At 49.8% G+C, this 13,437-nt stretch overlaps 1 protein-coding gene and 1 pseudogene across 1 annotated transcript; both read right to left on the reverse strand.

The window, feature by feature from the left end:
* Positions 1 to 4,018: 4,018 nt before the first annotated feature.
* Positions 4,019 to 4,239, reverse strand: LOC105103235 (ATP synthase subunit ATP5MJ, mitochondrial-like; annotated as a pseudogene).
* A 916-nt stretch (positions 4,240 to 5,155) lies between these two features.
* SELENBP1 (selenium binding protein 1) lies at positions 5,156 to 13,148 on the reverse strand. Its single transcript, XM_031436424.2, has 12 exons — positions 13,026 to 13,148; positions 10,427 to 10,486; positions 10,151 to 10,263; positions 9,673 to 9,858; positions 8,915 to 9,035; positions 7,529 to 7,711; positions 7,074 to 7,252; positions 6,539 to 6,617; positions 6,324 to 6,445; positions 5,973 to 6,065; positions 5,687 to 5,805; positions 5,156 to 5,555 (listed from the first exon to the last, which is right to left on the reverse strand). Exons 1-12 carry the CDS (start codon positions 13,027 to 13,029, stop codon positions 5,393 to 5,395), a joined length of 1,422 nt encoding a protein of 473 aa, XP_031292284.1. The 5' UTR covers positions 13,030 to 13,148; the 3' UTR covers positions 5,156 to 5,392.
* Positions 13,149 to 13,437: the final 289 nt, after the last annotated feature.

Genomic DNA, 13,437 nt, shown 5'->3' on the forward strand with positions numbered 1-13,437 from the left:
ATACTTTGCCGAAGGCTACATAGTAAGTGGTGGAGCCAGGGTCTGAGCTGGGCTGTCTGGATTCAGAATTTGCTCTTCGGCACTATATGCATTGCCTACTAACATTGGGAGGGAATTTATTTATTTATTTATTTATCTATCTATCTATCTATCTATTTTTGAGGGGAGGAGGTAATTAGTTTATTTTTAGAGGAGGTATTGGGGATCGAACCCAGGACCCTGTGCATGCTGAGCATGCACTCTACCACTTGAGCTATACCCTTCCCAGAGGAATTTCTTAAACAAACACAAGAATGTAAACCATAAACGAAAATATTGATAAATTTAGATACATTAATATTAAAAACTTAAATTTATTTTAAAAACCACTATAAAAGAGTCCAAAGTCAAGCTAGAAATTGGGAGAAGATATTTTCAAGACATATAACTGACAAAGGATTTTTACCTAGAATTTATAAAGACCTCCTACAAATTAAAAGATAAACAATCAAATAGAAAAATGGGCAGAGAAAATGATCAGGAATTTCATAAAAGAAGCAGAAATGGCTCATAAACTTATGAAAAGTTGTTCACTGTCTATAGTAATAAAGAAAATGCAAATTAAAACCACATCAAGGAGGGAGGGATAGCTCAGTGTTAGAGTGTGTGCTTAGCATGTACAAGGTCCTGGGTTCAATCCCTAGTACCTCCATTAAAAAAAAAAAAATATATATATATATATATATATACACACACATATATATGTATGTGTAAATAAACCTAATTACCTCCCCCACCAAAAAAAGAATTAAAACCACATCAAGATACCATTTCATACACACTAATAAATTGGCAGAAATGTTATTTTGCCCACATTTGGAAAATACAGTCTTCTGTATGTAGGAAAAATTTTTTTTCAAGTTAACAAAACTAATAATGGAAGATGTTCAGCATTAGGTATCAAAACATAGGATATAATTACATTGATTAAAACTGTGTTACGGGTGGAGGATTAGACAAATAGAATTGACAGAAAAGGGTCCAGAAGTAGATTCAACTATAAAAGGGAACTTAACATATGATAAAACCATTAGAGGAAACAGCTATAATAAAAAGGAAATCACAAATATTTTGATATAACTAGCCATCCATTTGGGAAACAAACAAATTAAATTAGCTCCTATGGAAGACATTGACTGGCTTCTAACAAATCATTCCTAAACCTCTTTTCCCTTGCCCACCATAGGTAACTTATATTCTTAATTTTATGATAGTGAATTCATTTATTTTTATTTTATGATAGTAATTTTCATTTTTTAAAATTTTGTTTCTGGTTCCACATACTATTCTAGCACCTTGCCACCTCTCCATCAAGAGGGGAGATCTGTTTCCTGTGCCCTTGAACCTGGGAAGGCCTTGGTCACCATCTCAGTGAATGGAATGTGATAGAAGTGATGCCGTAGGACTTCCAAGTCTAGGCTAGAGCAGATGATATACTTTCCTCTTTGCTCTCCCTCATGTCACTCACCCTGGGAACCCAGCAACCATTCTGTGAGGAAGCCAAGCAGCCACATGGAAAGGCCATGTGTGGGTCATAGCCCTGGCTGAGGTCTCAGGTGACAGTCCATATCAATCATCAGACATGAGTGAGCGAGCTGTCACACAGTTCTAGCCCCTAGTCTTTCAGCTGCTCCAGACAGAGTGCAATAGAAACAGGCTGTTTCCTTAGAGCCCTTTCTAAATTACAGATCTGTGAGCAAAACTAAAGTGGCCATTGCTTTCAGCCACTAAGTTTTGGGGTGGTTTGTTACACAGCCATAGATAACTGGAACACAATGCATTTACATTTCCAGATTAGTTTTAGAAACAGCTTGTCAAGTTCCATAAAAAGCCCTCAGCCCCTCTGAGGTTGTATGATCTGTAAGTATCCTCCCACACCCATGTTCTTTACAAATTCAAGACCACCTAAATAGAGGTTTTTGTTGAATTTCTTCTTAAAAGTGAAGATTATATGATACATATATATATATATATATATATATATATATATATATATATATATATATATATCTGCAACTTACTTTTTTATTTAACAAAATGTTGTACCTATTCCTCTGAGTCAGGGAGTATTTAGAGCAGAAAGTCTGCTAGGAACCAGAATCAGTAAGGCAGGGAAGGGACTCCTAATAGCGTGCTGGAGAATGGCCAGGAGCAGATATTTAGAGCATGGAGCCAGGCAATCAAACACTTGGCAAATGCAAGAAGGAGGATGATCCTCACTAGTCCCTGAGATGATGGCAATTGCCTGAAGTTGCCTTTGCAGATGTACCCAATTGCAGTGTGTGGGAGGGCCAATCATGCTTAAAGGGCCAACACTGGGGGGATGCTTCCCAGTACTCGCACATCTTTCATCATGGTAGACTGGGGCTACAGCTTTTTTGGGAGGAGGGGTGTCCGTGAGCTCAGCAAACTCTTCCAGACCGTCTCATAGGCCAACTTGTGAAGCTGACCGTGGTGCTGGCAGGTGATCCTAGATGATGCACTAGACTCTTCACATGGCAAGCTCAGCTTTTCCACTCTTGCTGGCATTGCCTAATGCTGGGCCATGGGGTAGAATCCTTGTGAGTACAGCAGAGCGAGGTCCGTCATGGTGGGTACAGCAGGGATTAGGGAAGACTAGGTCACAGATTGCTGGTGGCTGGGTCATCTGTGATGAGAGAGCCTCTCTTAGTTTTGGAGCATCTATTTCAGTGATGTAGGGGCAGAAATAGTGAGATGAGGCCAGGATCAGAAAGCAGGTGAGGAGGTTATTTTTTTTTAAGTTTTTTTATGAAAAAATTTCAAATATAGAAAAGAGGAAGGAAGAACATAACCCCTACATAAACATACGCATCATCTTGCTTTAAGAATTACCAACATGTAGTCAATCTTGTTTTATCTGTGCTTCCTCTACTCTCCAACCTACTCGCTCTAGATTATTTTGATACAGACAATCATCATATCATTAGATCTGTAAATAATTCAGTATTTATGTAAATACTTCAGTATGACTAAAAATAAGGACTCTTTCTAACATAATCCCAATGCCATTATCATGCCTGAAAAATAATTTCTTATTATCATCAAACATCCATTTGGTGTCTAAATTTCTCCAATTTTCTAAAAAAAAAATGTATTTTTCTGTTCAAATCAATACCAACAAGGTCCACACACTGTATTGCACTTGGTTTTGGTTGATGTGCTTCTTAAATCTTTCTATTCTCTCTCTCAATTTATTTGTTGAAGAAACAGATCATTTGCTCTATAGAATTTCCCACATTCTGAATTTTTATGATTGCATCTTTATGGTGTTTTTAAGCTTTTAAAACTTGTTCTTCTGTCTGCTGTATTTCCTGTAAACTCTGAGCTCTAAGGGCTTGATCAGATTCATTTTGGTTTTTTGGCAAGAATTCTTCACAGGCAGTGTCCTTCCTATTATACCATATTAGGAGGCATGTAATGTCTGGCTGTCTCTCTTTTTGTTATGTAAAGATTGATTATTGTGTTCAAGTTTTGTCATCTGATCTATCCATTATGAAGACCTATTCCAGTCTTTCATTTAATGCTTTTATTTTCTAATTCTTAATTTTATTTATTTATTTTTTTTGTGGGGGGGAGGTAATTAGGTTTGTTTGTTTGTTTATTTTAATGGAGGTACTGGGGGTTGAACCCAGGACCTCGTGCATGCTAAGCATGCGCTCTACCACTGAGCTATATCCTCCCCCCAATTTAATGGTTTTAGCAGCCACTGATGATCATTGCCTAGATCCAATTGTCATTTGAGGTTACAAATGTGTGCTATCCAAATTCTATCATTCCTCCTGAATTTATTAGCTGAAATTCTGCTTTTTTGATGGTCTTTGTTGTTTTGCTTGTTTGTTTGACATTTTTGTATGTGGATCTCACATGCTTGAGGGTGGCAGCCCGTCTACAAGTCAACACGATGTCCCACGTTCCCGTGCAGTGCAGCCAGACTGACGTTCCATCCACATAAAGCTGGTTAATGGTGACCATGAGTAGGCACAGGACTGGAAGATTTCAAGGCTTTCTTTTATCAGCACTCCTGATTTTATAAACATTGAAGCCCATCAACCCCATTCCTACCCAAATCTCCTAGTAAACTTGAGTATAGTAGGGCTTCATGGGGATCTAAACATTCTTATTAAGGCTTTGAAGAATCTCGGCGCAGGACTGGTGGCTCAGGCGGCTCCAACCCACCATCAACGGCTCAGAAAGGTCACTGTTTTTTTGTTGTTGTTGTTTTATTTTTGCGTCGGGGCTGGAGGGCTTCAGGGTGTTAGTTAGAGGGCAGCGGTTGATGTCCTAGTGTCCGAGAGTACGTGATACCCGGCTGCCACAGGCGGCTCCCATGCCGGGGGAGCTGATGGCGACCCCTCCTCAGAGGGCCAGCCCCCAGATCCTTATCACCTAGGGTTGCTGGGCAGTGACTCACCAGGACCTAGCGCTCCTGACACCCGCCCCCTGTTTACTAGCTGAAATGCTATAAAGGGCTTTTCCTCGTCAACTATTTTCTTATCCCAAGGCAAGTTCTTTCTGAAGTTTGGTTATTGAAAAGGACAGGGCAGAAACCTAGGAGAGGCTTCTGGTAAGACTCCGTAAATGCCAAGTCTCCCTGTAACTCAGTCATCCCCAGTACCTCCTTTACATTCACTTATCCGTTAAGGCATACTGTATGCCCATGGCCAAGCTAGGCGCTGGGAGTCAGTGGGGATTTTTCTCCCAACATCGCTACCAGCGGTGGCAACTGCACCATCTATGTCAGGGGTCTAGGGTGTCTCCTGTATGTGGGGGGGGTTTTCTCCTGGGGGTGATGGGTGAGATTTTAGATTCACTAAAAGAAAGCACAAATTAAAAAGTAATGATCATAAAGTTTAGGAACACCAACTGACAGTTTCTCCCCGCCAGCTCTCCTTGTGACAACCACCTCCAAAACCTCCAGGCTCTATCTGGCCGTAGAAGCGAGATGTTGGCATCATTAGCTTCATAATCAGTGGCGGGAATGAGTCGTCATAACCACCCCACCCCTGAGTCCTCTTCAGAACTTTCCTGTGCAAAATACAAAGGGTCAGCAGAAGAGGAGCCACAGGCTCTGTGCCCCAAAGATAAAGTCATCTCAGGAAGGGGTTCACCAGTTTATTTCTGAGATAATTTCCAAGAACTCGTGTAAAAACAGCACAGTAAGTGATTGGCAACATTGGTGAATAAGTGGAGACACAGCTAAATATGTTTCAACAATCTGAGTTTAGCTTTGGTAGGACACGCTGCCAAGGGTCAGGGGCAGAGAGAGAAGAGTGAAGCCAGGTCCCTTTGGAAGTGAGGGCTCAGAATGTGGAGTGGGGCTATAAGGGGAACTTCAGAGCCAGATGTCAGAGCTGCAGTCGCCCCCAGGGTAGCGGAGCTCATGGGCCAGCGCTGGGCCGAGGGGTTCCTTCCCAAAGTCCACCAGGAAGTTGGGGTTCAACTTCAGCCCTCCCTTTTCTGTGTCGACATCAATCTGCAGCATCACAGAGCCTTCCCTGATGGAAACAGGGAGGAGAGAAGAAAGAGGTCAGCGGGGGCCATGCCATACCCCCAAGAATTGAGTCTTCAGAAAGCCAAACCCCTCTGGGAGAGGAGGGTTGGGAGAGGAGCCCAGGCTGCTTCTTACTTGATGAGATCGGGGTAAAACTGCTTGTCCCAGCCACTGTACAGTGACGTGGTTAAGTAGAGACGCTTCCCATCCAGGCTAAGCTGGATCATCTGGGGGCCTCCAGCCACCCGTTTTCCCTTGGGAAAATCAAGGTTAAGACCTCAGGGTTACATATAGATTTTAGGAGAGACTCGCTGGCACCACCCAAACCCCAAGAGCATGCTCAGACACTGCCCAGCCCTACTCCCCCATATTTCTCCAGCATGGATCTGAGGGGTCCATGAGCAAGGGGAGAGACCCTCACCTTGACCACCAGGGGCTCTGGCTGGCATTTTAGCTCCTGGTCCTCCAGCACTTGCACAGGGCCTCCCTTAACAATGCTGCCTCCGAGGAAGAGCTGGGTGGGCAAGTGCAGAGCATAACGGAGAACAGTGGTGGAAGGTGAGGACATTGCCGGAAGAGCAGCTTGCCTCAGTCAGGATGCCCTCACTCCCACACGTTCCCCACATCCAGCCATGGATCTCCATGGTCCTGGCCCGAACCACCCCTCAGCCCCCATCTTTGCTTTTCATCCCCCAGCCGCCTCATTCCCTCTCCCTCATCCCCAGACTTCCACTTCCTCCCTCCTTTCCTCCTCATCCTGGTAGCACCCCACCTGTCCCGTGAGGCGGGGCCTCTTTGGGTCAGAAATGTCATACTGTCGCAGGTCCCCGTGCAGCCAGTTGCTGAAGTAGAGGAAGCGGTCGTCCAGGGACAGCAGGATGTCAGTGATCAGGGCTGGGGGAGGGGGTGTGGTTCAGAGGCTTTACAGACTCTTGTTCCCCAGGCCTGGAACCAACCTTCTGACTCCCACCCACCCTGAGCACTCACCTGGCATTTCGGGCAGGATCCAGCCCTTCACTTTTTTGGGGGGCACCTGGATCACCTTCTCCACTGACCAAGTCCCTTTCTGCATTGGCGTTAGAAGGCAGAGAGGTGAGCCTGTGGGGGCTGTGGGGTGGGATCAGACCTGGGTGTCCCCAGAGCAGACTGACTACAGGGAGACAGGAGATGCTGGGCCATCTTCCTGCGAGGGTATAACTCCCATGCAGATCCCTTCAGGCAGGGGTCATGTCTGCTTTACCACTGTATGTCCAGCATCTAGCACAGTGCCTGACATGGGAGCTCACTAACTATTTTTTGAATGAATGAATAAATATGTCCAGTTAGGGCTTAGGGAGGAATCAGCCTGGGACTGAGAGAAGAGAGGCAGGGCAGGTGGCCTTCTTTTTTCCCCTGGGAAGTCTGGGCTGGTGGAGTCAGGCAGGGGGTCCTGGGTCACTCGAGGGAGAAAGGAGCCCAGTGGCTACAGAAGCTGGGCCGAGTGCTGACAGGGCTGCAGGAGGAGGGCCAGAGCGCATGTCACCTCATTCTTGTAAAAACGATGGATGTTGGAGCTGAGGGCACAGCCCACGAAGCCCTGGGAAGCAGCCGGGTTGTGCAGGAAGCGGATCTCCAGGGGGATGAGCCCATCCGGGAGAGGCAGGTTCTGCACGATCTCATGGCGCTGCCAGTCCCACACGTTTAAGTGGCTCCCGTACAGCCCTGGGTTGGGGATGGGGTGGCAAGACAGGCTCAGGATCAGGGCGGGAAGGCATGGGGTGCAAGCTGAGGCACAGCCCAGGGGAGAAGGTGGAAAATGGACTGGAGGGGTAGGAAGGACGCTTGAGGGCTCAGCACATCGTATACCAGCACCCCAAGAGTCTGGGGTCCACATGCCGAAAGTCAGAGGGCTGGAGAGTGCGGGTTTGGAACAGAAAGCAGGTTTGTGTGACCAGACTCCTGCCGGCCCACGGTGGGCGGGGGGTGGGGGATTCTCACCCCCCTCTACGTCGGCGGGGTTGAAGCCATCTCGTAAGACATTGGGAGCTGCCCATTCGGTGCTGATCATGACATTGTGTCGAGGCTGGTACCAGAAGTCATAGCCCATGGGTGCAGCACCTCCAGGTCGCTCCCACGTCCCCTTCACCTCAAACGTCTCTCCATCCAGCAGCACAAAACCCCCTGAGTGGGGAGGAAAGTAGGGTGGCAGGTAGAGGTGGTAGAGGCACTACCGCCGCCCCCCCACCCCCCAGCCCTCCTGAATTAAAGGAGCTGGCAAACCGCGTGGGAGGAGGGGCACCAAGCAACGGGCTTGGAGCCCCTTGGACAGGCCTGGGTTTGGATACCTGTCCAAAGGGTCTCACCCAGAGGGCCTGGTGGGAGGTGGGGACTTACTCTGGTGCCCCTGCCTCCTATCAACTTCATCCCTCTCCCAGACCGCAGGGTAAATTTTTGAACCAAGATCTTCTGGGACTTTGCATCCTGCACATCTCTTGCCCGGCCTCCCACTTTCGGTCTAGGATTCCTGCCAGAGTCTAAACTCAATTCTGCTCACTACATTTTTTTCTTATAGAGCAAATTATGTAAGTTATATTTATTTGTAATTCAACATGAATGCCCAATATGTTTTTTTCCCCAGCTGAATGTCTTATGACACTTTGACACTTTTTTGCAAAGACAACCAGATGTCTACTCCTAAGTGTTATCAAATCTGGGGGTGTCCTGCATCCCATCTCCTGGAAAAGGCAGTTAAATAGAGTCTAGAGCAGTAACCTTCACTGGAGGACCTTAACTGATATTTCACTCCAAGCCCTGGGATGGCGAGTTCTGGTGAAACAGGTGAAGCTCTGAGAGACGCAGCACAGTGTGATTAGGACGCACATTCTGGAGCCATATGGCTGGGTCTGAGTTCTAGGCTCTGCGACTTACTTGCTGGCTGACTTGGGGTAGTTACTTAACCATTCTGTGCCCAGCTTCCTAATCTGTCAAACAGGGATTGTGCCCAGTGGCACCTATCTCACAGACATGTTATGTGAAAGCTCTGATCATGCCATAAATGAGAAAGCAGATGTGACAGTTAAGGATCCCAAGGACTGTGAGAGCTGCTCATGAATTCATGATGGCTGATATTAAATGTACATGTTTTCTGGGGCCATGTCTGTGCTCACATTCCCAATGGCTGACAGTTCCAGCTACCACTTGTAGGTGAATTCATCATTCAAGGCTCATCTTCATAAAAATAATCGAAACAACTGAAATTACTTGACTATAGTTTAAATATTGGGTGAGCCCTCGCCCTCTGGTTCTCCCTGGAAGGTCATTCTATCCCTCCCCCAGCTTGGGATCTGCTCCCCCCATAGCTGTGCCTACAGTGCTGCCAGGTACCTTTGCCGTTGCCCTGGGGGTCTCCCAGGGAACTGACCATCACCTCCCCACTGGCCAGGCAGTGGCTGGTGTGGAGGTAGCCTAGGTCGCACTTGGCATGGATGTCCTTGGCCTCAATGACCTGGAGAGGGGTAAGGAATGGTGTCACAGTCTTGCAGAGCCAGGAGTTCCCCCGCTCCCTACTTCTCTACTCCAGTACTTCTATCTGCTGACCCCGCCCTCTTTCCCTTCGAAACCTGGACACAATTTTCTCTGCAAGAATATGGCAGAGGTTCAGTCTGGTAACTTCTGCAGATTAGTAAGGGAGAGTCAGAGAGACTGCTAAATCCCCAGGTGGAAAGCTCGGACTTCTCTCCCTCTGCCTGTCTTGAGGGTACTCACAGCCCTTTGAGACCACAAACTCCTCCCAGGCTGGGACAATGCCAGTGTCAACTCTCTATCACCAGCAGCCAGTTGGAAGGAAGTGTTGAAAGGGAGGACTGGGGGCTCCTAACTGTCTGGGAAAGAAACAGCTCCTTCTCCAGCTCAGAGTGAAAAATGAGAGCCTCCTCCTTCCCCTCCGGCACTGCAGCCCTGGGTGGTGACGACCGGCAGGCCTGGTAACTCTCCTCCAAAATCTAACTCGGCTCCCTGGGGCTGAGCCCAGACCCTATGCAAGAGCTGGAGGCAGCTGCCTTAGGGGTGGCTTCCTGCCCATAAGCTGCCTGGTGGGGGTGGGTTCATTAGGGGCCCTGAGCTGGCGAGGGCAGAGAATGCACCTTGTGCAGCTTCGGGGCACGGGGCTCGGTGCCAACGTCCACCACATAAATTCGGGAGGAGATGAGACAGGGCAGCACCAACTTGGTGCGTGACTTGGTGCTGTCTCCAAAGCAGCTGCTGCAGGTGTTCCATCCTGAGTGATGCAGCTCGTCCTTCAGGTTGGGCATGGGCAGCCGGTGGATGACCTAGGATAGGAGGAGGGCAGGGGTGGGGCTCACCCGGACCACGCTTCTGTGTGCTTTAGGGAAAGGGATCCTCTGGACCCGCTTCAGCTTGGCCGCACAGCACAGACATGATTTCAGCATTGCCTTTGCTCATGTGGGATGGGTGAGGGGGCTTGCGCAGGGAACATTGAACATTGTGAACATACCCAGGGAGGGCGAAGAAGGATGGAGGATGGAGCTGGGGAAGGGCATTGCTAGGGCTAGGGCTAGAGGAGGGGTCTCAAGGCCCTCTGGTGCCCAAGCTCTACCTCACCTGGCAATACTGGGGAGACTTGGGGTCAATGTCCACAGTGGCCAGATAATCTGGGGCTTCAGTGTTTGTGTTTCGGTAAATACAGGGCAGATAGACAATCTTCTCCCTTGGTCCTAGAGGGTAGAAAGCAGGCAACGGGGTGAGGGGCAGGGTGGGGGGATGGCAGGGGCAGTGCAGGGTGTGCCAGCTGTGGACTCAGTAGCAGGCACTGGCTGCCTAGTCCCCACCTCGCCCCTCACCTCCGGGGGCACTGGCTCTCAGTCTTCTCACACATACCTTTCATGGCCTCCAGAGGGCTAGGGTAGCCAGGCCCACACTTGTTCTCACATTTTGTATCTGTGGAGACAATGGGGCATGTTGGCTGGACCACACTCTGGCTCTGGCTCTGGAGGGTGAAGGGTGAAGGCTCCTTCCCCCGGCCCCCCACTGCCCAGCCCCTGAAAACCCTGATGAGTGTGTGGATGGGGGGAAGAGCGGCAGATACATGGCCTGAAGGTGCACAGACACTCAAGCAGGACCCAGAGGAGGCAGGAGAAGGCAGCATACAGGGGAGGCTGTGTGGTACAGTGCTTATGACATTGCCTTGGGTCCCCAGCCCAGCTGGTCACTAACTAGCCATGGGAGCTTGGTCAAATCACTTAAACTCCCTGGCCTCAGTTTGCACATCATCTGTAAAAAGGGTACTAAGAATACCACAGTAGGCTTTTGTGAGGTGTAAATGAGAAGCTGCAGTCACGTGTGCAGTGCTGCGCTGGCCTGTAGGAGCCAGCAGACTCTGGCTGTTCTCGAGGAACAGCCCTCGGGCAGTGAGGTGGTGCATCTTCAGCTCCCTTCACTGAAAGTCATCTAAACCAGGGGCTGGGACCCTTCCTGCTTTCTTCCCCTCTGGGTTCTGACCCCATGCTGGGGCCAGAGCCTGGCTTACAAAACCCAGGGCCTGGTAAGGTATAGGAGGCTGAAGTTAAGTCTGCAGGGCTGATAGGAGCTGGATATCCTTAGACCAGTTTCTACCCCGCCATTCACTTCCTTTATCTGTAAAGCTAGGTGTTAGGCCCAGCTCTCGAAAGCTCAGAGGCCCACCCACCAAGGAAGTGGCCCTCCTTGTTCCCTGACATCTGGCAAGAGAAGCCACGTGGATCTGCAGGATGAAAGTCAGAAACCAAAGTCCCCGGCTGAGAAGGAGGGCTGCCACTAGGCAACAGGCAGTGGGATTTGGGGCCCAACCAGGAGGAAGGGCTGAGGAATAAACACAGAGGGAGCTGCAGGCTGGAAGGAATCCTGGAGTGGAGTTCACAGGACTGCACACTGCCTCCCTGCCTGGTCCCATGGCTGCTCGGCTACTGCCCAAGAGTTGAGCCCCGACCCTGTCTGGGCACAGGACCTCAGCAGAGAGCCGGGTCCCCCTACTGGCAGCAGCCAAGTGACATAGGAGGCTGAGAAGCAGCAACAATATTTTAGAGTCCAGAAACATGGTTTCAAGCTCCAGGTTCCCCCCTCCCAAGCAAAAAGAAAACCCAAACCCCCGCAAAAAATTGGGGCGAGGGTACAGCTCAGTGGTAGAGCACATGCCTAACATGCATGAGGTCCTGGGTTCAATCCCCAGTGCCTCCATTAAAATAAATAAATGAATAAACAAATAAAATTACTTCCTCCGACAAACAAGGCCAAATAAGACAAAGTATTCAGAAGTACTTTTGTAAATGAGAAGGGTTGAATAAATATGGGTAGGGTTGTGCCAGAAATCCCAGCCAGTGGTTGGTGTGCAGAGGGCTGGGGGTGGGACGGGACAGGGTGAGGCCCCGTCCAAAGAATTAAGGAGACTTGTCCTGCTGCACAACCAAGCTGTGTCGGGGCTTGGCACAGGAGGAGGGGGGAGGGGAAGGAGGCTGCTGGACACAGAATGGAAGGAGATTCAAAGCTCCAAGACATCAAGACAGAGATACAAAAACTGCAAAGCCAAACAGAGACAGAGGGAAGCGAAGGTGAGAAGGAGGTGTGTGAAACAGGCGCCCCCGTCAGCGCCAGCCCAGACCCTCGGAGCCCACGTGGCATTTCTTAGAGTCGGAGTCAGGCCTGCCTGCCACTCAGGCCCCCCTGTACGTCAGTCCTTTTTCTTGGGAACATCGCCACTGTCTTAAGCATTTCAAGCAAGATCTCTGAACATCTTTGGGTTTCAGATGAACCCAGAGAAAGCTCACTGGGTTTTCCCAAGGCCAGGCTGGCTGCTGGGCATTCTGCCAACACAGGAAAGAGCCAGATCCAAGGGGGCAAAGACCTCAATACTCCCAACCAGACCCAAACTCCACCTTATCCTGAAATCCAGGAGCCCACGGATGGGGCAATAAGGAGGACCTCGGCACTGGGAGGGTTGGAGGCATGGAAACAGGCCCCCAGGGAGAGAGTGTGGGCTCCCTGACCTCCCTCCCAGAGGGATTCGGGGGGCAGGGTAGCCAGAGAGCAACCTGGCCACTGAAGTCCTGAGCTCCTGACTCCCTGCAGGAAGACGCTGGCCCAGGGCTGAAACCAGGACTGTCTGTATCCTATAATGACAGCCGGAGACACAGAAGTTCCCCCTAAGTACCTCCTAACATGATTTTCTCAGCTGCAGAAAGGTCCTCTAGCCCAGGCTGCAGCTGGGGAGCTGGGTGGGAGCCCAGGGTCACCTTTCCCAGCTGTCCCTCTATCTTTCTTCCCAGGCACCTCTAGAAGCTTCGGCCAAGCTGGGAAATGCAGGGGTGGGGGCAGTGAAGCAGAGCCCTGCACTCCCTCCCCTAATCAGCTCCCCGACCAGGTTTTCTGTCACTTCTTGTGGGGCAGGCCGCAGGGGTGGGGGGGCACGGGGCAGCTCATGGTTGTCAGGAGCCCCCCTTCTTACCCATGCTGCTCCGAGGTGTACCGGGGGTCGGCCAGGAGTGGGCAGAGACAAGACAAAGCGGTGCTGGTGTCAGAGGCAGGCTGTGTCGGGGAAGGGGCAGAGGGAAGGAGTTTATACAACTGATTGGGGGTGGGCGGGGCAGGGGGAGGGCCCAGGCCGCAGCCCAGGGTGCATGACGAAGAGCGAAGAGCGGCTGGCCAGCTCACTCTCAAAGGGCCTGGGCGGCTGGTGTTTGAGTTACTGGCTGTATGTGTGTGTGTGTGTGTGTGTGCGCGTGTGCGTGTGTGTGTACAAGCGTGGGTGTGTAGGAGTCTGTGCACGTGCAGGTATGTGCTGTGCCTGTTTCTCTTTAGTGGAGTGGAGCCTGGGCATGTGAGTTTGTGTGTATGCCCACGTGCTTGCTACTGTGTAT

Source organism: Camelus dromedarius, chromosome 23 (assembly GCF_036321535.1).
Source record: "Camelus dromedarius isolate mCamDro1 chromosome 23, mCamDro1.pat, whole genome shotgun sequence".
Lineage (NCBI taxonomy): Eukaryota > Metazoa > Chordata > Mammalia > Artiodactyla > Camelidae > Camelus > Camelus dromedarius.

Excerpts from the sequence above, each read along its gene's own strand:
- SELENBP1 (XM_031436424.2), bottom strand. Across the intron at positions 6,618-7,073 it reads ATCGTTTTTACAAGAATGAG|AAAGGGACTTGGTCAGTGGA; the intron begins GTGACATGCGCT and ends ACGCCAATGCAG. Across the intron at positions 6,066-6,323 it reads GGCCCCGCCTCACGGGACAG|CTCTTCCTCGGAGGCAGCAT; the intron begins GTGGGGTGCTAC and ends TTGCCCACCCAG.